General features: G+C 42.7%; 3 protein-coding genes across 3 annotated transcripts; 1 reads left to right on the top strand and 2 right to left on the bottom strand.

Moving 5' to 3' along the window:
• Positions 1-985: 985 nt before the first annotated feature.
• Positions 986-6,929, bottom strand: tspan34b (tetraspanin 34b). Its single transcript, XM_079282031.1, has 8 exons — positions 6,726-6,929; positions 4,687-4,764; positions 4,092-4,307; positions 2,233-2,307; positions 2,030-2,137; positions 1,802-1,939; positions 1,591-1,683; positions 986-1,422 (listed from the first exon to the last, which is right to left on the bottom strand). The coding sequence occupies exons 2-8, from the start codon at positions 4,741-4,743 to the stop codon at positions 1,363-1,365; spliced, it is 747 nt and encodes a 248-aa protein (XP_079138157.1). The 5' UTR covers positions 4,744-4,764; positions 6,726-6,929; the 3' UTR covers positions 986-1,362.
• A 7,884-nt stretch (positions 6,930-14,813) lies between these two features.
• On the bottom strand, positions 14,814-21,995 carry znf653 (zinc finger protein 653; the record flags this gene model as incomplete). Its single annotated transcript, XM_079282297.1, has 10 exons — positions 14,814-15,360; positions 15,569-15,668; positions 15,749-15,863; positions 15,952-16,069; positions 16,427-16,511; positions 18,572-18,743; positions 18,848-19,356; positions 19,484-19,807; positions 21,426-21,463; positions 21,700-21,995. The coding sequence occupies 10 exons, from the start codon at positions 21,993-21,995 to the stop codon at positions 15,183-15,185; spliced, it is 1,935 nt and encodes a 644-aa protein (XP_079138423.1). The 3' UTR covers positions 14,814-15,182.
• A 292-nt stretch (positions 21,996-22,287) lies between these two features.
• Positions 22,288-27,134, top strand: swsap1 (SWIM-type zinc finger 7 associated protein 1). Its single transcript, XM_079282310.1, has 2 exons — positions 22,288-22,635; positions 23,579-27,134. Exons 1-2 carry the CDS (start codon positions 22,312-22,314, stop codon positions 24,137-24,139), a joined length of 885 nt encoding a protein of 294 aa, XP_079138436.1. The 5' UTR covers positions 22,288-22,311; the 3' UTR covers positions 24,140-27,134.
• The last annotated feature ends 83 nt before the right edge of the window (positions 27,135-27,217 follow it).

Raw genomic sequence — 27,217 nt, 5'->3', positions numbered from 1 at the left:
ATCTCAACAACTGTTGGATGGATTGACCTTTGGTCCTATCTGTCCTACTGACTTTAGGTGATCGCCTCATTTTTTGCAAGCAAGGCCATGCGGTTGACATTTGTGGTTTTTGCATGTGAAGAAATACACATTCCTGCCAATGTTATAACATTGTTCCACTGATTATTAGATAACAGTAATATGCCCAAACCATTATAATGTTGCACTGTGCCAGCAAAAGGCAGGGAAGAACACAGCTAGCAACTGAAAATGGATAAACATTAACAAAGCATTTTTTTAAATTTCAAAAGAATCCAAATTGCTTTAAAAAAAATAACATATGCAACATTTTTGTCCAGAGTGAGCGCTTGTCTGTAACTATTGCCAACTAGCTGGCATTAATGGAATGGAATTAATAAATTAATTAAATAATGGAATGGAATTAACAACAAATGACCATTCTTGAACTACACACAAACAATTGGGATGTAATAACTACGACACAATGAAACTGGAAAAGAGAATAGTGTGGTTCCCATGTTAATCATTAATGTGGTGTAACATACAGGTGTCATTTTAATGTTTTGATGCAGTATTACGACCCCTCCCTTCCACTAGGGGTCTCTGTCCCGTTTGGCGTCTCTTTTCCGCCTTTCATGACCACAGGCAACACAAAACTGATGGCAAGCATTTGATTCAAATTATTCAAACGTAAACACACATTTTGTAAAAACACATTTTTGTCAGACCTCTTTTCTTGTGAAAGCATGATAAAAGAGAAAGTAGAGGAGTATTTTGGAGGTGCTGTTAGCAGTTGTCAGGTCCTCTCTGCCCTTCAAAACCAATGCAAGATGTCACACATGCACATGACCAACTCAAAAACTCACCAGGGTCTAGAAATACTTTTCACTTTATTTCAAAATTGATCACCATACAACATACATAGAAATCTTGCATCACATCTGTTGCTATTTTACATGCTGCGTCATGGCAACAACATGCCAGCCTTTGTTTCATTATCACAATGAACGCAGGTATTGTGTGATTCCTCGTTGACTGGCCATGTGTTACGGGTAATAGCGGATTTTAAAAGGTCTCTGGTGAAGTAGGCAGTGTGTAGCTCGTTTTACAAAGTGAAGTGTTCTTAAGAAATAATTTACATTCATACGCGGCATCTGTTAGATAGATTTAACACGTAGTAAAAAGAGATTTGTTATGTCATTCAGCAATTCTGATGGCCCGAGATATGACATGAACTGCCTTTAATGACGAGGCATCTTTTGCTAAATAAAGGCACAGCCCTTCGCTCTTCTAGAGGCAACAGAGGAAGTAGAAAGACCCCAGTGATTAAAATGATCCTTCCAAGGCCTTCACCGTCTGCAGTTAGTCCCCCCTGGATTTTATTCTGCAGAAAAGGCTCATGGAAACAGCCATGGCACATATCTGGGGAGGACATATGTATTAATAAGACACGCATTAAAAGTACAGTAAGAAAAATGTATGCAAAAAAAATAAAGGATGTATATTCAAGGAATTATATTTTTTGTTGATTTTAACTTGGAATATATATCCTTGGCCGAATCGAAAATGGGATGAGAGAGAAGCTCGTACCTCCAGAGCTGCAATTCCCAGGGCAACTGCCACAATGACCACTGTGTTGTCTTCAATCAGCTTCTTGATCTTTGGGAAGCACCCAGTAATTGTCTGAGGAAAATAAAAAGAGGTAAAAGAGGTAGAGAAACAAGTTATATGAATTCAAAATGTGTTTTGGATCATGCCATTGGATGCTTTCGTTGTTTCTACTTCTTCCAAGAGCCCATACCGTGACACTGTCAGCCACCGTTTGGTTACATGGGCCGTCAATGCCTGGGCAGCACTGTGGTGGGTAACGCTCGCCGTGGTCCACATAATATGGAGAGTCCACGAAGTCTGAGGAGTTGTAGAATCCACAACATTTTAACTAACGTGGGGACAAAAGAGAGCATGTTAGATCAAGCATCAGCGAAATGGTGTGAAAACGATGACATTTTTATTCAGCAGAAATACATACCGAGCTCATCGTCGTATTCCACAGTCCCGTGACGTCAGGATTCTTCCCGTAGTCCTTCCTGATGCTCTGAACTGCAGCTGCGCCAAACTTGGTAAACAACTCGTCTGCCTAAAATGCGAGCATACAGGAGCGTTTCTGAACAAGTACCAGAAGGCAGTAGGCCTACCTGTGACGATGGTGGAAAAGTTCCTTAGTTGACTTACCAACGGTCTGAATACCAAGATCACCACAGCTCCTGCAACCTCCGCTATGAAGACCACCAGGACTATGATGAAGAACTAGTGGAAAAATTACAGTTACATATTTTATAGGAACGGGGTTTTTTAAATCACCATTTCCACAACCTAGTAGTCAGAAAAAAAATCTTGGAATTGTACACTTTTGCAAAGCCAAGCGATAAACTGAATGTTGATGTTTCTGAACCAAACATATGCTTTATATCAGTAAATGTTGTGAAAACGAATGGTTAGGTTTAGGCAACATAACTACTTTGTGAGGGTTAGAAAAAAACGTTGTGTTTTTTTTGTTAAAATAATAACATAGCGTAACGAAACAATAGCGCATGCCCTCAGCAGACTTTCTTACTCATGAAATGAAATTTATTTATAGAGCGCTTTTCACAGACATGACATCACAAAGTGCTTAACAGCAGAAATTTAAAAAACATTAAAAAAAAACCACAATGTGACCCTAGGGTCAATAAATTACATACACAGAATAAAATAAAATAAAATAAAAAAATAAAAATAAGATAATAAAAATTAAAACATATTTTAAGAGCTGGTCTAGGACATGGGCTTTTACTCAAACGCCAGCCTAAAAAGGTGGGTTTTGAGCTGGTTCTTAAAAGTATTCACAGTATCTGCGAGGCGTAGAGTTGCAGGCAGAGCATTCCAGAGCCTCGGGGCCACTGCCTCAAAGGCTCGGTCACCACGGCTCTTCAATGCGTAAGAATTGTAACAACCGTTGTGTAACAAAGCGTAAAGTCAATGATTATTTATGGTTTCACACAGGACATGACCAGCGTTTTCCTGGGTGAAAATCCTGTGTTTGTTTGACCCATCCATAAACAGCAGTAGTGGGCTTTTTCACTTGTTGTATGCCACATAACTTTCAATAACGATCACTCAATATACTCAGTCACTTGAACTGAGTGAATGCAAAAACATCCACATTTCAACTTATCAGTGGTTGGCAAAAATGTATAATTCAAAAAGGATTTCAGGGTAACTTTTCATGGTATTTCCGAGAATGTTTCCATTTATTTCATTGTAAGAATTCCTCATCAGTCTATAGTAAGCCACATTAAGTGTGTTTCCTTCCACCTTTTTAATGTCCGTTTTCAGTTTGCACATTAAAAAAGTGTGAATGCTGGAAATTAGAAAAGGAAAAAGAAAAACTGTGACAAAATGTGACAAAGTGCAATGAAACAAAACTAAAACTCTGATGAACAAAACCCTGACATACATGAAACATGTAACTTAAACGTCACTCTGGAGACACAACAAAAATAACGGCACCAAATCAGCAGACGTTCCTCAAAATAACACATGAAACACATACATGTCATGTTTTCTGTTGGGTTTCTATGGTTTGAGGTTTGACTGGTGCTCTTGTAATACATAATCTCATGGCACCCTCTTCTGGTCCAATGTCTTAATGGCAACCGACTGGAAAATTTGCACCGCCAGCAGTTTATCTCAACATACCCAACTCCATATTTTCACATACCTGTAGTGAATGGAAATTGGAAAACACACCGATTCTATTTTAAGCCCATTTTCTGGCAATTCTGTTGAAATTTATACCCAATTTGGACGGACTATTGAAACTATGCACGTAACAATTAGTTTGAATGCACCAACAATTTGTGCTTGAATTTTCATAGGAATAGTTTTTTTTAAATGTATCCTTTTTCACTTGTCAAGAGTGAGATGAGGAGATCAAAACCACTCGATATTGAGAGTAGTTTTGATCTCATCTAGCAAAAAGAAAATAACTGTTTTATTAAAAACACTGACTAATCCCGAAACCCTCAATAAAGTAGCAGACAACAACCTACCAGCAGCAGCATACAGGTGCTCTCTCTGACGGCTCCACAGCAGCCCAGGAAGCCGATGACGAGCAGCAGCGCTCCGATTGCAATCAGCAGGTAGCCCACGTTGAGCACCTGACTGAGCTCTGTCGGTGCGTTTTCAATTTTCCCGAGGAAGCTGAGGATGGAGCCGCTGTCCACCTTCACCCAGATCCCAACGCCCAGGATGGCAGCACCCGCCAACTGAGGGAGAGTGACGGGGGAGAAGAAGAGGCAGGGTGAGAGGAGACGTGGGGAAAACCTGAAGGGTTCAAGGGGAGCTGATTCTGTGTGTGCTTACAGGTCAGGTTACTTGTCCTGGGGATTACTACTCATCCCGCGAAAAGACAGACGTGGACATTTATGTGCGATATTCAAATTGCTTTTAAATAATATTCTTCAACTGATGTATTTCTGACAAGTAAAAAGGGATTACCAGTTGGACAGCCGTATTAAACAGGAGGGTATTTTACATTTTGAACATTCTCTTACTTCAAATTAAATTGAGTCAACACATTTCTTTCACCAGTTTTCTGTGGAAAGTTCTGTTCAGAAGTACTTCTCATGAAACATTAAAACTTACAAAGATAATGCCATTGAAGACAAACATCATGACTTTGAGGAATCCAAAGCATCCCATTTTTGCTGCGGCTTGTTCGACCTATAGATGGAAAAAAAGAGAGAGAAAACACACCGGACGATCAATACTGTGCAGCATTTATTGACAGCGTTGAAGTTATTTTTGTGTGGCAATTGAATGGTTTTCACCCCTTTTTAAATACGTTTATTCATTGATCAGAACACCAATCTGTTGGCACATCAGTCATTTGTGTGCACTGCATCAGTCATCTGGATGACGTGTGGCCCTACGTTTCACCGTGTCATCATGCACTGCCTATTAGGTGACACATTAACAGTGGGATTGTGCTGTTTCCTCTGTGAAGTGGGGGAGGGGGGGGGGGAAACACCTGCCTTTATCCCCAACTCCTCACCTTCGACCCTTTGTGGGTTTAATAACTTATCTTTCGCAAACACTCAAGAGTGCTCGGAGCCTTTCGGTTTACACTCCGAGGACATTTACTGTACACACATATCACCTCATGGGGAACTCGGGTGAGGGCTTGGTTTAGAATTAACGCGACGTTTGAGGAAGTAAGACTCACTGTATTTTCTGGAAAGCCTTTCACTGACGCCAGTATGCAAACGAGGAAAAGGATTCAAACTCATGGAAATGCTTCGCCCCACTGCATCTTTCCCCTCATTTGCATTCATATTGACAATGCTTTGCTGCAATACTCGAACGTCATAAACCCATGGGCTTCACGGTCGAAGTAACGCAGACACGAATGCAGTATATCAAAGACACAAATACGCCAGGGTGTGCGTATTTGCATGGAAAACTTTGTGGTCGGCCGGCCGATCCATGGCGCCCATAGCTTGTTTAGACCCGATACTTGTAGTGGCGTATTAACCAATGGCAGTACACGGCAACACAACAGCCTATTAAATACCTCCATGTCTGTTGACACATGAATACACAACACGTTCTCTTTAGTGCGTTCACACAGATACTCACAGATGTATCTGTCTTCATCATCTCGTCTCCCTCCTGCCTCCAAATCTTCTCCTCCCACTCCCCTTTTTACAACCTCCACTGTTCTCGCTTCAAGATTGCCACTTCCAAATTTGTGTGTGTGTGTGTGTGTGTGTGTGTGTGTGTGTGTGTGTGTGTGTGTGTAGACCTCCCAGAGGGGAAACAGTGCCCTTTGTTTGTCGTGACAAAACAGGCAAAGTGTTATCCCCAATGACAATGACTGAGCAGAACCCAACAGTGTATAGCAACAGGCTGCTGTCTGAGAATTGTGATATCCCTCATGGCCTCCACGCCTGCTGTTCAACTACAACCGGTTATTTTTCATTCCCTTCAAATCTACCGTAAATGTCCCCTCAGACAAACATTTTGAAATAACAAAAATGTATATAAAAAGAAGTGTCTTGTCATTTCTTCTTAGCCTTCCTTTGCTGTTACAGTAAAGCTGGTCCTCGTCAAGTTAATCATACATCGGGGAGGTCAGGATGTCAGCAGAAACATAACGAGTTGTTGCCTTGACTCCCCAAAACTCCCTCTATCACCTCTGAGCTCTCCACTTCCTCGTGCTCAGCGCTCTGACACAGCGAGGAGTCGGCCTGGGGATGTATTAACGAGCACGAGACACATGCGAAATCTCAAAAACGTCCTGGGAGCGCCTGAAAAAAAGAAGGATGTTGTGTCCACATCCAACACACCGAGGAGACGCTCTCATTGTTAACGCTGCACTGTGCGCGGCTGTTCAACGCCAGGAGTTGCGTGCACGGTCCGTGTTTGTTGATCTTGGATCAACAACAAAAAACTCTCATCTCTGACAGACTAGCTTCCATCAAATACACACACACACACAGACAAATCTCAAAGGACGCCATTGAGCAGAATAATTGCAGGCAGGTCTCAGGGGACAAAGGATCATTGTTGCATGGATCCCTTCCTTTGTGGGTACGGCACTCGAAACATTTGGAAAAAAGAGACACGGAGGAGCCAGCGACATAACTTCAAACCACAGCCGGTCCGCGTTAAGTCAGTCTTACCTTTTCAGAGGAAGTTATCCAAGGACGCGCTCCGAGGCCGGCTCGCCGTTGGGGAGTCTCCCTTACCTGCAGCTGGTGATGGAGGCTGTTGCGGTGGGAGCAGACTGCCAGAGAGATAACAGGAGCACAGCGGGGTATTATTCTCGTGCTCTGGAACAATGACCCACAATACGCTTCCTGTGCAGAGACTCTGAGTTACTTGGTTTTTTTCTCCAGCTTTCTGCTTTTCATTTTAAGGCTGTCCGCTGGTTATAAGTACTGGGAGTAGGGAGGGGGAGCAGGTGGGCGTGACCAAAGCAGCTGAGCGGTAACCACCACACATCACCGTGGAGTTAGAGAGAGCGCGAGAGAGAGAGCGCGAGAGAGAGAGCGCGAGAGCGCTTTATTCAAGTAAACAGTTACCTTGAACAGTGACTCGATTTCACAATTAAAATATTTAAATTAGTGTATTTACAGGAAACTAATTAAAGAAGGATCAACCCAAACGAACCTCTCAGAAATTAGAGAGAGAGAGAGAGAGAGAGAGAGAGAGAGAGAGAGAGAGAGAGAGAGAGAGAGAGAGAGAGAGAGAGAGAGAGAGAGAGAGTGTGTGTGTGTGTGTGTGTGTGTGTGTCAAACACCATAAAGTAGGGGTCTCAAACTCATCTTCTCTCTGGGCCACATCAGCATCGTGGTCGCCCTCAAAGTGCCGGTTGTAAATGTAACTTCTCCGAACATATTGGTAAATAACTCTCTGCATTTGATTATTGTTTATTCAAGTGTAAAAATATTGTACATGCAGTTATATAAATGTAAAAATATATTTAAGCACATTTCTGTTATAACTTAAATCCTTTTAATTGAGGGTTAAGAAACCCACATTACTCTATCAAAGATCAAACTATTATTGAAAATATCAAAGGCAAATATCAAACACAAGTCATTACAATAACTTTGTTCAAAGCTTAAAATCCTTTCGGGGGTGCGTTCGGGGGCGGGCTGGCCATCGGGGATACCGGTAGGCCGACGGGGTTTGGTCCGGTCCAATACCGGACCACCTCCATCATCAACCGGCCCTCGCGCTGAGATCGCCGACCCCGCCTGTATTCTATGCTTCACAGAACAAGTTACATTTACTCTGATACTTAAAGCTCATAGTCACTGACGAAGATTTATACTACTCCTCGCGATCTGTATTCACACTCGTGGTTTCCATCTGCGAGCCGGCAGCACCCCTACACACACACACACACACACACAATCACACACCCAGCATGCAATCTGCCCCAAAGAGGCGGGTCTATGAAGCAGTTTAGCCAATGATGCTTTAATGCTGATTAAAGATATAAATGAGTGAAATACAATTCAGCCAATCAGCGTCCTCAAATATATTCAGCGCGGGAGCCGGCATTCTGGTCGATAGTAGTTCACTGAGCGTCTCTGATCAGAACTACAGACAAGCCGCCTAAGCCCCGCCTCTTCACGTTTAGAATGCCACATATAGATGGTGACATATCTGCTATATGTTATCCTTCCACAATTAACTCTAGATCACTACAGCCTTTTATGTAGATTTTTTTATTTTTATTTTTTTATTTATCATATTACTATTATTTTATTTTGGGGGGGAGGGGATTAGTAATGGAATCCCGATTCTGATCCTTTATCAGCAGCATTAACTAAGGTACCACACTTTTATCTTATTGCTCTCTTGAGTGACGCGGACTAAGAGTTTGGACTTCCACGCTTCAGGCGTCATCCTGTCAGCAACGAGGGGTTTTCTTTCATTTCATTTTTCCAACTTGTGTGTGTTGCGTTTGTTGTAAACTCGAATTAAAGGTAACCTGAATATAGTTAGATTGTATCGTTTCCTGTTAAAGGGAATTATTACGGTAACCCTCAAGTTATTAAAGGGAAATAGAAAACAGCCCGACCTAGAACATGTGCACCAGCGCCACTGCGTATAACCATATTCATCTAGCAAACGATACCTACCTTGGAGTGTTATAATAGCCAGTATCATTTTATTCAATGTGTCCATCCGGGCAAATTGGTGGATCCAAATGTTATAAAAAAAAACATATATGATGCAATTTCTTTGTAATCATCCAAAATAATGTTAAGTGTATGGGTATTTTTCCAAGTAGGCCACTGACTGGTCGATACGTGCGATGCATTGAGTGGGCAACGCGCCGTGTATTGAGTGGGCCGGTCTGATCGTAACTCCCGGGCCACTTTTTTCCCCTAGTCCGCTCCTGGGTGCGTTTGCACAATCATGAAGTATTTCATGTGTTGTAAAGCCACGTTTAAAGTAGTCTTCAATATACTCACAATACATTTCCATTCCAAGTGTACAGTAACCAGCCAAAGAGCTGCTTCTGTGACTGTGTGTTTAAGTATCTCATCATTTTGACTTTCTATCTCAGAATTATGACTTTCTATCATAGTTATGACTTTCTATCATAGTTATGACTTTCTATCTCATAATTTCGACTATGGGGATATTTTTATGATCAAGTCTAACTTTATAAAAAAATAAAATAAATTATTTTTTATTTATTTATTTTTTTGCTGCAAAGGTCAAACAAAGCTTTAAAAGTACTGGACAATGATACTGTTGTTTTGTACTTGTTAGGTGCGATAACTGTTTGGTCTAGCAAAAAATATCAATTCTAGAGTAGAGTTGGTGTACTGGGGGGCAAAACAAATTTGAATATATATTAAATCAGCATAAAGGCTATTGCCTACTTGTGGAAAGAAGCCTTTGTTGACTTCATAAAGACACAGATCTATTCATTGGAACTAATGAGTCTCCATCGTTGGTGGAATACTTAGCGGGAACTCAAGGCAGGAGATGGTCATTATCCCTCTGACAAACAGGACTAAACCAAATACTCTCAAGAATAATAAACTGTAATTTTTCAAACATGGACCAATAGACAAAGAAACAAGGGAATTGGGATCAGGACCTAATCCATGGATAATATAATATTAAATTCGGAAATCTGTAAGCAAATGGAATTGTAAGAAATTTGAGCAAAGAACTGTGTAGTAGATATAATAAAAGTGTTTAATGATTCATATTTAAGAATTCATAATTAGTCATAAACATAAGGGTCTTGGGAATGCATCATTAAGATAAACATAAAGTGATGTAGGATTAGTAGCTAAAAGACATGAAGCTTCTGCCAAGTTGCAGAAGTTTAACTTTCATACTGAAGGATTATTATAGACGGGATTAAACAATAACTAACGGTCATTGAATGTGTTAGAAACTCAGGGAAAGAGAGTCGTGGAGACAGGCGTTTACAGAGGTGCATAGAGAAGTTAGCCAATAGAAATTGAGAGCGATGGAAGGGGAGGAGTCGCGAACGAATATGTGGGCGGGATAGAAGTGTTTTTCTGCGTGTGGTTCCCTGGGCTGTGTCCTGGGACCAGAGGTAGTTTTTTCCAAAGTGGGTTAATATTGTAATATTTCATAGGAGTATGTACTCCAAAGTTGAACTGTAATCGTACTTGCATCAGTGGGATTAAATCCTTTTAACTGTAAACCAGTTTTGGTAGCTTTATTATTGCAGCGTGTGAACTGCACGAAGCAGCTGGACACACGTGTGTTGTAATTAATTACTTAAGATCAACAGCAATCAGAGAGAATTCAGGTTTATTTATTTTTATATTCATTTATTTTCCTGACAACCTGCCGCTCCACACTCCGGTACATTAGTTGGCGGTAATCTTCCTCTTAGCTGGTCTGACAATCTCTAATATACAAGAAGAAGAACAGCAGCACCTCGCAACACCTGTCGCTCCTCATGTGGGTGATGGCGGCGACATCAGGACGTGAGCGAGGAAATCCTCATCGGCAAAAATGCGCGAAACTGTAAAACGAGAAGGAGCAATTCAGCAATTCCATTGGAGGCGGTTGAGCACGACTGCTCCGGGAATGGATCAGAGACAGGCAGTTGGGCAGAAATGGATTATTGTCAAGGGAGTGAAGAAGAGAATGAGGGGGTTATTGAGGGAAGAATGAAAATCAAGGCAATCGTGTGAGTGGGAATAAACGAACAAGAGCTGAAAATAATGGGGAGTTCATAAAGTGAGATAGAAGGATATGAGCGAGAGCGGAGAGAGAGACCTGATCAATACACAGTACTAAGGCATTTGGGAAAAGCAGCCCTCTTGAAGCTGCTGTGCTGTTATAACAGACTGTGGGAGGAGGGAAAGAGGCAGTAGTGATTCCAATTAGAAAACTAGGGAAAGAATTTTCTGCTTGGAAGAAAACTTAAAGTACGGATTGGGTCAGACATGTCAAATCAATACATAGTTGATAACGGAATAGGCCTCAAGGTAGTGTGATTAGCCCGCTACTCTTCATCATTATGATTAACCACATATTCACAAAGGTACCAGTAGCTGTCGGTCGGTCCCTGCTTGCTGATGCTGGAGCGTTGTGTGAGAAGGAAGGAACATGGAAGATGCAGTCAGAAAAGTACAAGAAGCAACTGATGAGGTGGTGGAGTGGGGGTGTGATTGGGGGGGGGGGGGGGGGGGGGTTCAGGTTCTCAGTTGAAAGAACTGGACGGGATGAAGCTACGGATGTATGGGAAAGACTTAGAAAGAGTGGGAACGTTTACATTTCTGGGAGTTGTTTTTGATTGACGTTTAACATGGGCAGACCGTATCAGAAGAGAGGAAAAATGCCAAAAAGCAATAAATGTGATGAGATGTGTGACTAGGGAATGGGGAGCCAGTAGTTCAGCATTAAAAACCACGTAGGTGGCCTTGACCAGACAGGGCTGTGTGAAGGACGTGGAGAAGAGGAGTCAGTTCAGCACGTAGAGGTGAGTTGTAGTGAGTAACGAGATGCAGAGAGATGAGGAATAATATGAGGGAATTAGGGGTGCATGAATGCACCATGAAAGGTGTACCGAGTATGTATGCAAAGTTAATTTTTTTGTAGGATGTGATTGAAATGCAGGAATATGGTACGAGGGTGCTTTGTCAGCGTGCTTGTTTTTTTATTTTAATAAACCCTCCATGGCATCTTGTTGCCCTCAGGCAACAAACTACCTTTTTGGACCAGACACCTCCCCTTTAATTGTCTTTAACTTGAAAACAGTATATACACTGTCACCAGACATGTCTGTGTCCAATGAAAGGGGGATGAAGTGTGTGTGACCTTTTGTTTGGGAGTGACGCACTCTTTCCAGGAAGCAAAGCTGCACAGGACACAAACTGCTAAATTCACTCCGGCTTTTTAATGTTTACATTGAACTATCTTTATATTACAAATGTATGCAGGCACATTAGTTTGTAAAGAAGTATGTTTGATTGCCGAAAGATTTATTTTGTTTTTATTTATAAACTAAAATAGTGTTTTTTTGTTCGTTGTGCAGTTAGACCACTTATGTTCAGGCAATGTCCTGCTATAGTGTGGAGATGATAATTCGGACAATAGTCATTGTTTTCACTTCACTATCTACTGACAATTACAGAAATGGACACAGCAACATATTCTGAGAGCAAGGAACAGGAACAGGCAGTTAGGTGTGTAGCTGTGTTTGCATGCACGTTAGTAGATGAGGAAGGGTAAATGACGCATTCAAATTTGTGCTTCCTGCTTTCTGAGGAGAGTGTTTGTCTGTTGAATGACAGCGTCTGTGGATAAAGAGGTTCCACGCCTGACCTGGTGGAGAACACCCCACAATGCTGACCCAGAACATCAGGGTCTTTCCAGATGTGACACACGTTACTCTGCTGACTGACCCCCGAATTGTTCTCTCAAATGACCCCAACTGCCTGATTATGTTCGTTATGCTTAAATGTTCCTGTGTCCATTTCTGAATCTGTTTTGTGTAATTCCAGGGTAGAAGGAAGAAAGCAGCTGTATCTTGTCTTATGTCTTGTCCATGAGGGTTGAGCACGTTATGTGCGTGACACAAATACAAAGAAATAAATCAATCAACCAAAAATGTCAATATATATAAAATTGTAATGCTTTGCCTGAAACACAGCGACAGCTTGAGTCTCCTCCACCAGGTCACCCCTCAGACTTTGGCCTCATATTTCATACATAGCTCAGTGTGACATTCATCAGAATCATTTCAAGCGAAGATAAAAGAACACGGGGAGCGTGAGATTACCAACTCAACTGCCAAATGAGGAGGAAGGATCAATGATTTACAGAATACTGACGATAATTCACAGCTTGTTATTGGTGACATGACATTTCTGAATGCAAAGAATAGGAGAGGCATGAAGGAAATTAATAAATACTAATACATCCCCATATACTCAAATATATCAAAATCCATTTTATACCTATAAACATGTCACTATTATAATCCAAAACGTGACTCTCCATCATGAGTCATCTTTCCTGCTTCGCCTTGTAGCAACACAAACATCCAGCTGGCTGAAAGAATCTGTCGTTATGACTAAGTGTCATCATACTTGTGCTTTTCATGCACGCCCACACTTCAAACACACGTCACTAACACACACACACACACACACACACCCTTTGAGCGCGTTATGCAAGAGGCGAAGAACACACTGCATATTATTAACCATTTCTGTCAAACCAATGTCTTTCAGAAAAAAAGATTCAAAACAAACAACTCACTCACATATTCCAGTGATTCATCCATGAGGGAAAAAGTGCATTTGCTTCAAAACTAAGAAGGACAGAGAGAACACGAGGAGACAAGAACACGAGGAGACACGAGAAGGAGACACAAGAACACGAGGAGGAGACACAAGGAGACGACTGGGGTGAATTTTCCTGAGAAACTGTCACTTTTTCACTCCCAGGATTCCTCATCGGAGCCTGTGAGTCGAGACATTGGGATAGTGAAAACAGATAATGAGGGAAATGTAGGCTAAAAACAAACAAACAAAAAAACTGCGCTCCTTGCCCACACGACAGATGCTCAATTTTCGAACAACTGAAATTGAAGACCCTCCATTTGCGTCAGCACGAGCAGCACAACGCTAAAAACCTCAATGACGTCAATTTCCCAGCCCTAATTTCAAGTACATTTATATGTCAATAATATTTACCCACCACACTGGTATGTCATCAATAATCTTTCTTGATGGTGTATTGATAAACCCAGCAATCGGATTTAGGTCATACTTCATTATTAATGGTCCATGCCAGTGTTTTGCACTTTTTTTAACCGATTTAATATAGAATGATGTGCCCTTACATCACTGCAGAACAAAAATAAAAAAAGTTTCATTTAATAGAAAATATTTTCTATCAAAATTTGAATTGCCCGTTTGTTAAGCTAAGGTTGTTGATTTCAGGCAGAGGTACAAAAGAGGAGGCTTCTACTTTGCAGCCAACAAACAGCTGACAGCTGTCGCTAGCTAGCTCGCTAATTCAGCTAACGTAAGCTACATAAGTTGGCTGAAAACGCCGTCATGGCCAAATTCATGAACAGACTGAGACTAAAACTACATGTCTCGAGCTAAAAGCCAGCCCCCTGACTAGCTGGTGATCCATGTAGAGGACATGGAAATAAAGTAACAGCATTGCAGTGAAGAACTTATTATTCATAGTATTTTAAGTATGATAAGGAAACGTGTACGCTTAACACGGTTATTTTGTTCCAACATAACTCTGCTAAACATTAGCTGCTAATCCTGCACACTGAAGACAGGCCGCTCGATTTATGCTACATTTGCACTGATCATTTTAGTTTGTCCGGTTTACTAAGGAAAGCAGGCCATGGTAGCACTATCTCGGACAACAAGTTTAGCTTGAGTTGCTGGAATATAAACTTTCCTGCTAACGTTAGCTTAACTCTGATAGCATCCCAGACTGGCCCACACATTACTACACAGCGGATGTGCTAGTTGTGAACAGGGCTTCTTTCCTCAATGTAACTTGTAACTCCATAAAGTCATGCAGTGAAATACAGCTGCCATTGAAGGGAATAACAGATTACCACTGTATGTCGGGAGCTAGTTAGCTGGCCATGCTAATGTTTGCAGCCGATAATCACACTGTTGAATCCATTCTTTACTCTTTCGCTCTTGTGAAATGGGTTTTGTAAAACAATATACACGGAGTACCGCTCTTACTGAAGACATACACACCGTTTCAAAATTTGTAGAAATTAAAAGTTAGTCCGAAGTGCTGTGCCTTTATTGTCGTTAAGCTATGAGCTGTTCGGGGGAGGAGTTAACCAAACGGTCACTTAATCAACAGTGGATTCAACGTTTTCCTCGCTGTACCAAATATGTCCAAACCCTTGTTTGGGCCCTGTCCTCTGAGACGGCTTGTGTCCTGCACAGCCGTCAGACTGGCCCTCTTTATCCACAGGTGATGTTCGTATCATCCTGGACATTAAAAGGCCAGACAAACACGGCAAAGGAAAGTCCATCTCTTCACCGGAAGTCTTCCTTTTGGTTTCCGAGGGCCGACCCCCGTTCGTGTTTAGCTCCCATCTACCACGTGTCCGTGACACCTCAGGTAGCCTGCTTGTCCGGGTGGCTCTTTAGCTTGTGGAATTTAACACTGTCCAGCTTCTCGAACCTCTTCTCGCAGAACTCACAGGTGAAGTTGTAGTGGGCCTCCGACGTGTGCTTCTTCATGTGCCAGTTCAGCGACGCACGCTGGCGACACTGGTAGCCACAGATTTCACATCTGGCAAGTGACGTGGGGGAGAAAGACAAGAAGGAAGGACCGGGGAAGAAAGGGAGGATCATGTAGATGATTATGGGTCGTGTTGTATTTATGAATTTTAAACTCGTCTTGGTTCCAAATATTAAGGGCACAGACTGCCACTTTAGTCTAACCAGCTGACAGTAAAGATATGTACGGATTCGATAAGTTCTCAGCATTAGTAACTTACTGGAGTGGCGTTTCTCCCGTGTGGGTCCGCCTGTGGACCTCCAGGTGATTCTTCCGCTTAAACGATTTCCCACACGTCTCGCAGATGAAATCTCTGACCCCTGTGAACAGATTGTGTTACGTTTGGAGAGGTTTGTGAAGATGAGACTGTGATGCAACACGCGTGTCTTTGAGCGCCCACCTGAGTGGATGATCATGTGGCGATGCAGGTGGTTGGACAGGTAGAACTTTTTCCCACAGCCTGGATGGGGGCAAACCTTGGTCCTCCCTTTCCTGTGAACTAGGTTGACATGATTCTACAGAGGAGGAGGAGGTGAACCGACGAGATGTTTTTATCTTAACCGAAACGAGCTGAAGGTGAAACGTAAAGCACGAATGTCTCACCTGAAAGCTGCTAATAGCTACGTAGACTTGGCTGCAGCCCTCGTATGGACAGTGGAACATCTTGAGCATCCCATCCGCCTCGATGACCGGGCCTCGCCTGTTTCTCTTTGACCGGACGCTGCACCCAAAAAAAAAAAAGACACTGCCGTTTTAGGCCCAATCCTAATCTCAGCACTCATGGATTTAGGGGTGCGTGAGGACTCAGGGCTGTCAAATAGTTAAGTGCTTGAGGGCTCATTCTCAGACATTTAGACCCTTTAATGAACACTTAATGTAGGTTTGCACTTCTGCAGACTTTGCCTGAGGAAATGACCCACAATCCATAGCTTTGTGAAGTTAAACACGGGGTTACCAGGGGAAACCCAAAGCCATAAAACGGGTTTTCAGCCTGGCATTATAAATGTGAACTTGTGGACAAAGCCCTCGACTGTCTCCTGCGCTGGGATTGACCACGGTAAAACATGTGGCCACTAACCCGCTCAGACCCCGCTGCAGCTCTCTGTCACTGCTCAGCTCCAAAGCATCATCGGTGGGCTGCAGCAGCTGTTTGTCACTCAGACCTGCAGAGAGAAAGTGTAGACGCTGATTACAAAACCACTCGTGCAAGTGTTGAATCAATATGTCGCACTGGTCAAGAGAGTAGGGAAGGGAATCACCAGAGACCACATGACACGATGTTATCGCCATAGTTGAGCCACAGTACGATCCCAGTGTGACTGTAAAGATTTTGCGACGTGCCGAGCATTGGTATGACATATAGTGACAATTTATTACCTTTTTCTCAACTGCAAATTATGCAGTTTGTCAACATCTGTTTTATCTAAAAAACAAACGTTTTCACTCGGTTCACCTCACTTTTATTCAGTCATAGCAACGTTTTATGAAGCATAAATGTTGCATCGTACACTTGACAAACTGAGCTGTTCGCATTACAGTCTACAGCAGGGGTGGGCAAACTTTTTGGCACGGGGGCCACATTGAGTTTTAAAATTTGACAGACGGGCCGGGCCAGCAGCAGATGAATGGAGTGTTTGTGTGAACTAATATAAATTACAAGTAAAAGCCATGACCTAGAAAGTAACTTGCATTTAATTTCAGTGGGAACAGTGTTGTTGGTCACCCTTTTTAACCAGTGCGTCAACGTTTGGTGTCAGTTTGGTTGTGGCAATTCTCAGAACAGATCTGAGGTGTTCATCAGTGAACTGGGATCTTACACTGTATTTTTTTTATTGCATAAATGCATATTTTATCATGCACTCACTTATTAATTAAGCAGTCATTTTTGACACAGAGTTTTTAGTGTACAGGTTAATGACTGTGGCCTTTTTAGCAGTTTGATTCTTTGAAGGGATCATACAAATATTTAACTGTCACATCTAACATGATCAGAGCTCTGCTCTGTAAAGTATTTCCTTGTCTCTCCCCCCTGTGTCACGGTGTGGGTACGTCTCACTGGCGTCAGGAAACGAATCAGAATACCCTTATTTTGTTGGTTAAACTGCATCACGTGACGTGACTTACAACGCATTGGTCGGTGTTTTTCCTGCACAGCTGAACAAGTTCCGTAAATGCTGGAAAGGACCGTGAATAACTCCGCTGCATAAAGCAAAGCCCCTGAAAACGGGTCCGCGACGAACCACCAGGTGAGAATCACTGGTCTGCAGGATCATGACGAGCGGTGAACAGCTGTTTGTGTGGCGTGTCTTCCGTCTCCTTCACCTACATTCCCCTGGGTCCTAAGCCCCTCCCTGTACAGCTTCTTATCACCCTCTTTGCACCAACGTACATTTATAACAAATACCGCGCATATTACGGTAATCAGCGTTGCATATGTGTCAAACTCTATCGGTGCGTCTCCGGTCTGTCTTTGTTCATCCTGCATCGCTCTGTTCTGTTCTTTAATGTGACGTTACTGGAGCGACGGAGCCTCTCCCAGCTGTTAGCAGACTGTTGTGCTAGCAGGCTCGCGAGCGAGCTGTACCCAGCATGCAGTTCGGCGGTGAAATTTTATAAATGTACAATTATTAGTGTTGCAAATTGTTTATGTGTCACAGACTGTTGTGTGCTGTGGTGTTTTTCTCTGTTAAAGAGCGTTAGTTGTGGGGTGTTAATTGTTGTGTTATAACCATGACTAGAGTTCCCTCTCAATACATATAAGACAACTAGCGCTGACAGCAGCAAAGAATACATTTAGCTGCCTGTTGAAAGCAGACAGCAGTCGTTTCAGCTATGCACCGGTATAATGAGTGTGAAGAATTCATATCATACCGGAAATAAAAAAACGGTATATTGCCCAGCCCTAGTCTTTATTATACTTTGGGCAATTTTGTACCAATATCTGACGGGCCGGATTAAAAGGCCCAACGGGCCGTAGTTTGCCCGTGCCTGGTCTACACAGTCAGCTCACTGACTTTACCCACGACCGCACCAGGAAGAACTCCAGCACCATCTGGTGGCCTGACAAAGCAATATTAATAGTCTATAAATAATAAAAGATTGATACTTGTCATCAATGTATATTGATACAATATTGCAAAATATCGTAATACAATGCGGTACAAGTTTGTGTTCCCCCCCCCCCCCCCCCGCCAATGCTGTGCCAGCTCTGAATGTAGCGCACCTGTCATGGAGTCCTCGTCCTCTGCTGCTCTGAGTTTCGCCTCAGACACCTGGTTGTAGGTGACGCCCCCGATGACGGTGCAGGTGACTTCCTCCACGCTTCTGCCGCCCATGTTGAGCTGGATGCCCTCTGATGCCAGCGCCTCGTAGCTGGGGCCGGTGATGATAATTAACTAGGAATGAGAGGAAATAAGAGGAGGAATATTTACACTCCTTGATGCGCGCCACACACTTCTACCCTCCTTCAAACATCCCTGCGAGGTGCTCGTTCCCCGACCTGTGAGCCTTCCAAAGTGGTCCTCTGGTCAGGAAGCTCGCAGCTGGTCACCACCGTCTGCAGGGTGTGAGGGTCAAACAGCTCGCTGTGCTCTTCTACCTGCAGGGGCGGCGGCACAGACGGCTCCGGCTGAGCTCCCAGTCCGGCTGAGCCGCTCAAGCTCTCCTCGTCCGTCCCCTCTAGTTTATTAGTTAGTGCCGGCGCCACGGCAACACACTCGTATCCATAAGTCCTGATCTCTTCTTCTGCGTCTCTGCCTCGCCGCAGATCCTCAGCATCGTCGTCCTCTTCGCCCTCCTCCTCCTCTTCTTCCGAGGGGATGGAGTGAAAGGCTGCTGCCGGGGAGCCTTGCTGTCGCTCTATGACCATCTCCCAGACAGGCTGTCCCGTCAGTGGAACATCCACGGAGGAGGCCTCAATACCGGGATGGAGGTCTAGAGCTGCAGCCCGTTCTACAGGACTCACGGTTGCATGTTGTACCTCAGCGACATCCACATTTTCTCGCACATCTGCATAAAGGCAGAATAAAAAGCATTTGTTCAGGATCTAACAGCTACCGATGAACATTTTACGACTCATTATCAACGATGAGAGTGAAAACCCCCTGAATGAGTCAAAGAATGTGTCACTCTGTACCTCTGAAGTGTTTGCGAGCCTCCTTCCTTCTCCTCCTGCCACCGCTGCCCGCACCTTTAGCCACGGGCGCGCCCGTTTCTGCCGCGCTCTCTTCGTCGCTATCTCCGTCCGCTCCCCCCTCGTGCTCGGAGTCACTCGCCTCCCTCGGTGGTGAGAAAAGGTATTGCACGAACGAGTGGTTGGAGTCACATCGCCAGATAGCCGCGGTGGAGGAGTTGGGCTCGGGCTGCAGGGCTCTGAGCTGGGGCTCGTGGGGGCAGGAGCCCGAGTGGTCCTGGTACCAGCACACCAGGCTCTGGAGGCTGGACACGCGCTCCTTGCCGCCTGGGGAGCAACAGAAGTCAGTCGAAAGGACAAAAAGGATCGCGGATGAGTGAAGAGGATCACATGCTTGCTGAATTGTGTTTGATAAACATTCAAAAGAGCGAGTGCAACCATTTTTTGCCCGTTTCTGCCACGGCAAGAAAAAAATGGATGTATGTCCAAGTCCACATTGTGAGATACTAAACCAGAAGTAGGACATAATAAATCAAAGTCCGGCTTTTAAAGTGAAATTAGGAGATATCAATTCAGAATTTTGACTTTCTTAGTCAAAATGAAGAGATACAAATTAGTACCTCTTTGGGCTCCTAACTAACTAAGCCCAACTGATATTTTTTATTGTCAATTAAAGGAATCAAATATCAAACTTTATCAAAAAAACTTCATCGGAGTGGTTGAAAAATGCAAGTCATGTGACTTTTCTAAAGCTGGGGTTCTCTCCAAAACCAGAAATATTAAACTTTAGGTTGGAACTCGGTAATGTTTGTCATTTGTTCATGAACAACTAGTTTAAACAAACGAGCACTTTTCCAACTTTTTCATCTCGTCAAAGGTTTCTGGTGACAGACGGTCATGTTGACACCGTTTATAAATGACCTCAAACCTGGATACTGATGCATCTCCAATAAGCTAAAATATTTATCAGTTGACCTGCTGTCACATGATTTCGATTTGGAAAATATTAAGAGCGTTTTATGTTTTCACATTCCTCAATTTTCAAGTGGGTCTTCTCTCTCATTTTTTCAAGAACTGTCGAAGCAGGATTAGCAGTTGGTCTTTGTGAATTTGTCATTCGTCCATGACAATTTCCAACCAAAACAGTTGATTTTCAACTAATCACACAAAATTATGAAACAGTGAAGTCGTACTCAAGTCAAAATGAGTCACAGATATAGACTTACGATCTCAAAAACTCAAAAGATCATTATATAACTATACCTTCTACTTAGGGCTGACCTCAACCAAAAGAATAAACACTTGTCGACTAATCAATTATCTGTAAAACGGTGTTTCTCCACAGACAACTTCACAAAAGCTCCACTTTAAATGGTGCGTTTACAAGAGATGTGCTCTCAAGTTTCTTGGATGAATAAAAAGCATAAAAACACGACTAATCGACGAAAGAAATCTTTGTCGACGAAGACCAAAAACCACCGATTATTCTACGAACCAACTAAGAGGAGGCAGACGTTCTTCTTCTACTATTTCAATAATTAAAGTAAAATTCAAAAATCAGACTTATTTATATCAATAGTGATTTGGGACATTTAACAGTGTAAAAATCATCTTGTCAGAGGTCTCTGGCTGAGGAACCGTGATGGTGGCACGGCTTCTAAATTTACTTAAACCTACTGTAGATACTGATGTACCTGCAACACCGGCCGACATCCACCTGAACCATTTATAAGTCTAGCTATGTTTATTATATCATACCTAGTTGTTATTAAGTCATACTTTTTTTGACTGGAAAATGTGGGATTTATCATCATGAGTGTGTATATTTTGTCATTCCTCAAATTTCATAGAACCAACAGATTTCAGGCTATTACACCGACACCTCACAAACCCATGTGACTCACTAATTAACTAATTCATCCCATCCGTCAACGGTACCACTCACCTATTTTCTCTTTTACTTCTTCTGGAGCAATCTTCTTCCTGTAATGCAGTAAAGTGGACATTGACTGGTCATGTTAAGCAGAGTAAAAACACACTCTTAACGAAGCTCAAAATCAGCCATAAAAACACAACAGGCTGACAGAAGTAAAAGGAAGAGGCCGAGCAGATAACATTGCCACAGACTTTTTGATTTAAAAAAAAAGAAACGTGGACGGTCTGGCTAGGTACCGTTAGCTTGTGTGACATAAACCGGGCATTGCATTGAGTGGGCTCACCCGCAGTACTTCTGCTGGTACTTCTCTCCGTAGGTGGTGTTGAGCAGGATCAGGTACTCTGCCAGTCCAGCATCACTCAGGCTGGTCCTCCTGCGAAGCTCACTCCACAGCTTGTGCGACTCTCCCAGGTACACCCGCCTCACGTCGTACTTCTTTCGGGATTCCAGACGCCTCTGTGCTCGGTCGGAGTCAGTGAGCCTGGGTCGCCCTCTGCAGCGCCTCAGCGCACCTTTCTCTTGGTCCCCGGCTTGGTCAGCGTCCAGCGGAACGTCTAACTCTGCCAGGCTGTGCGCCATCTTGGCTGCTGAAAGTTGTGATTGCCGGCAATCCCGGAAGTTGGTCCGACCCGACAGGAAGCACTGATAAAGATCCGCCTTTTGTGGTTGTCTTCTTGCAAATGATGAAGCGCCAGTGACGAACACAGTCGTTCACCACATAGGTACATGTCTGTCAAAAAATACGAAAATAAATACCCCTCGGAGTACGCCGACAACCGCAGCGGAACTGACAGCTTACAAAGCGTTTTTCCACACGGACCGCAGCAGCACGAACACCAATGTGCAACATGTAAACAGACGCGGGAAACTTCAGCGTGAACCCACACAGTATGGCATGAATGTAATTGATATACCACATAACTACGGGGAAAGTGTCAGAGTGTCAGTCATGACGGATATTTTAACACTCGTATTTAAGACTTTCACGTCACAGACAGGTGGAAGGAAGGAGCTCACAGTTGCCCCTTCATCACCACCGACCTGCAGCACGCTGGTGGTCGGTGACACCGGCATCAGCCGCTCCGTGCTGCTGCTGGCGGCGGTGACAGCGGCCTCAGAGCTGGGCATGAGAGTGGTGTTCTTCACCCAGACACAGATCCAGAGCCTCCCGCTCTGTCTGCAGAAGCGGGTTCCCAGCCTGAGCCCAGAGAGTCTCAAGGTACCAATCACTGTCCGCTCAAACTGTGAGCTTGAATTGTTCTCCTAAGTAGTTAACCTCCCCCATTATAAAGGAGTAGCCTAACCAATTAATGAATGTATTGTTAGTGAAGCATTTACTAATGCTTTATAGATCGCGAGACCAACGTTTGGGTTGCCAGGTTGTCGAAAAGCTCTCAGGACAAATATATGTATTCATTAACTCTTCGTTAATTAATTATTTACTTGTATTTTAATGTCTCACCAGCAAGAGGGATTATTCACCACCTGGCTACCCAAAAGTTATGGTCATTAAATAATCTATTAATCAAATAATAAAGCCATTCGTTTTATTTCAAATATATATTATAAAGTACTTCCGTATATATCTTTAATTAAACATATGTCAATAACACAAGTAAAAGGGCGTATTTGCATTTTCTTTTGTTTGTGTTTCATTAAGAAAATATTTTTTATTTTGGTCTTTTTGCTTGAAAACTAGTAAATTGACGAGTTAAAATATAATTTCATATCTTCTCTTATCACAATGTGTCTGATCAGACCACATTAAACAGAAAATAGTACGGTAACAGTGGTGTTTGAATAGTTTGTTTGGCTTTTGAGGCTGTAGTGGGCCCATACAGTGTTGACAGAGGCAAAAAAAAAGTTAGTTGACAGATAAAAAGTTAATGAGCAACTATTTTGATAATCTATTCATTTTGTTAGTCATTTTGCAAGCAGAAAAGCCAAATATTTGGTTGCTGCTTTTTCTTCAAGTAAACTGAACATGTTTGTGTTTTGGACTGAAAACAAGACGTGTAGACATCACATTGTGCTCTGAGATGTTGTGATGGGCTTTGCGTTGCTATTGCTTGATATTTCATAGACTTAACACTCAAATTCATGACCAGCTACCTTGAATCATTCCGAGTCAATTTAGTTTCTTCTTATTTTTTTCTTTAAAGAAAATCAAGTTTTCCTATCCGAGGACGGTGGGGGAGCTGCTGCAGCAGGTGGCCGGCCTGCACGAATCCGCCAACACGTCTCCGACACCTCCGTCACTCATCGTAGTCGACGGGCTGGAGGGCTACCTGTGCGGCGGCCCCGGGGCCGGCGGCCTCGGTGGATTCCACCCGGGGGAGCAGTCCTGCGCCGCGCACCTGTCCGCGCTGCTGTGCGACACCGCCGCCTTCCTCACACAACTCCTGAGGCGATGCTCCCCGAGCTCGGACCCCTGCCGCGTCATCGCCTCTTTCCGGTCCGCGGTGGACACCGGGGAGGCCTCCGCCACGGATCCCGCCCTCGATGTGCTTGATCGCTATTTCCGGGTCCGCTGTACGCTGGACAGGGACGGCAGCTACGAAGCTGTGGCGGCCGGACTGCAGGAGGTGTGGCACATTTACCTCTCTGGGACGGGCATCGCAGAGGCCTCTTCTACCAAAGACTGTGAGGACAGGCCTGCTGTAGCCCCAGAGTGGAAGCTGCTGATTTCTCCAGATGGTTTCATGGAGTTTGAGTTGGTTTGAAAATTGTTTGCATCAAAGACCGGAGCAGTGAGGGAGAAACTGAAGGTCGATTTGTTCACGTGAGGAGGTTTGTTCAAAGGAAATACTCGGTTATCGTACCGTAATACAGTTTATCTGAGTAGTTGTTGCCTTTACTTTGACCGTCATGACTCCTCTGGTACCTTTCTCCGCCTTGTCTCTTCACCGCCGACACAGCGTGACGTAATCTGCTGCTCAGATGTAAGAGAACAGGACCACAGCGGTTGCAGATGTACAAGGTTTAATGAGTTTAAACGCCATAAAGCTTTGTCAAACACATGAAGAAAGTCTTACATCATGAAAACATTTACATAGACACTAAAGTGTTTCAATTGAATAGTGGTTAAACATTTTTGGCTCAGGACCCTTAAAAACTAAACAAAGTCTACTTATGCCAAAAGGGCAGACAAATTCACTGTACACTGTATATATACAAATAAACATATATTTTGAAAAGCATATTGATGTTTTTGTTTTCTTATCCCCTTAATCATCCTGGGACCCCTCAGCGGGGTCCCGTACCTCAGGTTGAACCACTAACTTACAACATCGGAGCGAGTGGCACGTGTGAGACATCGGACCGAAGTGGCTGATATCACAGTTAAAGTATTTTATAAATCAGTAGAAGTATATGAAAAATAAACAATATCACGTTCAATACAGAATATCATGTTTCAGAAAGAGAAAAAAGCACGAAACAAAACGTTACTGATAGGTCAACTTTCTCGTGGAATATATGTTGCTGAATACGTAAAGAAGCCTGAGGAATAAGTGATCCTCAAATCTAAAGCAATTGATACTAAAAAATGTCATTTCGTTTTCATCATCTTTGATGAGTCGTCAGTTGTGAGAGACGGGCAGTTGGTTTTGGGTTTTGAGATTTGCCAACACTATCATTTTTTGCAACAAGTAGAAGTTACCAACAAATAGATATATTTTTATATACTTTTAGAGGTGCTCCAATTTCTCAAAAAACATGTGGAAGTTTGATTTATAAACTGCAACTGACTTGACCGGGTTAAGACGTGCTGTACACGCTCCGCTCTTTAGATGGCAGCAGTGACTAAAAACACAACTTCAACATGTCAAGAAAGAAACTAACGACTACAGTTCCATGAGAATGCCTATGACCTACAGTAGTACTCATCTTACTTCCTTTGTTCCAGGATTCTGCGTTTGTGATAAAACACAAAATATCACCATTATACCATTTACAAATACAGTGAGTTCCTTCTGATTTGGAAATCACATTGATATAATTTCTGCACAGTTTAAGTGTGTTTGATTTATATTTTGAAGTATACGGTTGGCAATATTCTAGTTTCAGGACTGCAAAAATATATAAATACTTATGGTAATGGTGGTCAACATTGTGGGACGCTTGTGCATGAACAACTATTGAATGAATCCGCAATTTTCGAAACAGTTAAAGATTCATTTTCTGCAGATCAATTAAGTCCTTAAATCGACTTGTAGTTTGAGCTCCAATAACGACGAGATCAGTCAACATTTTGACTTTTAAGTCAGATTGTGAGATGTTAAGTGAGACCTTAAAAATTAGTTACAAATATAGACCTATGATCTCATCATTTTAACTTAAAAAGTAAACATTGCAACTTATCATTTCATAGTTATGACTTCCATCTCAACATTTGACACGGGTAAAAAAAATAACAATAAAATTGTATTTAAATACATAAAAACAGAAATTTGATACGATAAATCAGGCAATAATACTCATTCTAAACTTAGCTCTTTTTATTATGTCATAGTTGTGATTAAAAAAAAATCATACTTCTGACTTACTAGCTCAGAACTTTGACAGGTTGTCTCATAATTTTGATTTAGAAAATGTAAATTTTGACTCAGTGTCTCATCGTTGGGATTCATCTTAATTATCTTTATGTGGCACTCAACCTCCAGCCCACTGGTTCTAACTGAAGATGGAAACCTAAAACTGCACACAAATATGTAGTTTCATGTATTAAAATAATTCTCTCTAATTTCCGAAAACAGCTGGGCATTGTAGTTTTTAGCGAATGTGAGTGGAACAGGAGTAGATGGTATATTTTCAACAGTGGATTAATACACACGTGTACTTTGGTCCAGACGGAAATATCTCAATTATTTAATGGTTCGCAATGAAATTTGTGGAAACATTAAATGTCCCCAGAGGTTGAAGTGTTCAATCTACTGCCATCGTCATATCAAATTTGAATCTTTCCAATACTTTGGTTTATGACCTAATACCTGCAAACATGGCATTCCCATTAGCCTCAGCTGTGCTTTGCATTTAGTGCTAATTAGCGATTGTTAGCATGCTAACTCCAGAAACTATAAGGGTAAAAACTAAGATGATGAACATAGTTAACGATCAGCATATTAACATTGCCACTTTGCGCATGTTAGCATGCTGTCATTAGCATTTAGCAGAAAGCATTGCTGGGCCTCACCCCGTTCACAGCATCGGGGATGAATGGTGGAAATGGGAAAGATTCAGTTGTTAACGATATAAAAACGGTTGAATGTTCAGAGTGTAAGCTATATATCAGGCTTTGGTTAGACAGGCAACACTTATAGGCAGGGTTGGTTGACGATACAAAAAATGTTATATACCACCAGCCCTACATCCTCACATCAAAGTCTTCCATTTCAGGTGTCTGTTCTGTAATTTAACCCAATAGCCATTCTGTCATTTAGGATTTAAAAGCACACTTAGCTCAAATTTGCATAAACCACGATGGAAACACTCCCGCAACTTGAATTTTGGTGAATAATATAAAAGAGAAGCTGCCCTGATCTACAGGCTAGGATACTTACAGGTCAGCATGCAGAGTTTTTACTGAATATCAGTATTTGCTGTAAACCACTGCTGTGGTTTGCATAAAGTAGAAACAATGTACTGTATGTACATCCAGCGGACTCTTCCTCTGAGTCCTTTAGCTTACACTTCGGTGTCAGTCGGCTCCCAAATTCTTGGTCCACCTTTCTTAACAGTTGTTGAGAGGCTATATGTAACTTTGGGTGGATATCCAAAAACCTTCCACTGAGCCTGCTTCA

The sequence above is a fragment of the Melanostigma gelatinosum genome (genome assembly GCF_949748355.1).
Source record: "Melanostigma gelatinosum genome assembly, chromosome: 13".
NCBI classification, from domain to species: Eukaryota; Metazoa; Chordata; class Actinopteri; order Perciformes; family Zoarcidae; genus Melanostigma; species Melanostigma gelatinosum.
The sequence above is the reverse complement of the archived record's forward strand: the minus strand, read 5'-3'. Positions and strand labels throughout refer to the sequence as shown.

Bases quoted from the DNA above. Each gene is read 5' to 3' on its own strand.
- tspan34b (XM_079282031.1), bottom strand. From the start codon at position 4,743: ATGGGATGCTTTGGATTCCTCAAAGTCATGATGTTTGTCTTCAATGGC. The intron at 2,138-2,232 runs GTAAGTCAACTA...CTCGCATTTTAG, and splicing joins TCTTGGTATTCAGACCGTTG to GCAGACGAGTTGTTTACCAA. The intron at 1,940-2,029 runs GTATGTATTTCT...TCCCCACGTTAG, and splicing joins GGAATACGACGATGAGCTCG to TTAAAATGTTGTGGATTCTA.
- swsap1 (XM_079282310.1), top strand. From the start codon at position 22,312: ATGAATGTAATTGATATACCACATAACTACGGGGAAAGTGTCAGAGTG. The intron at 22,636-23,578 runs GTACCAATCACT...TTTTCTTTAAAG, and splicing joins TGAGCCCAGAGAGTCTCAAG to AAAATCAAGTTTTCCTATCC.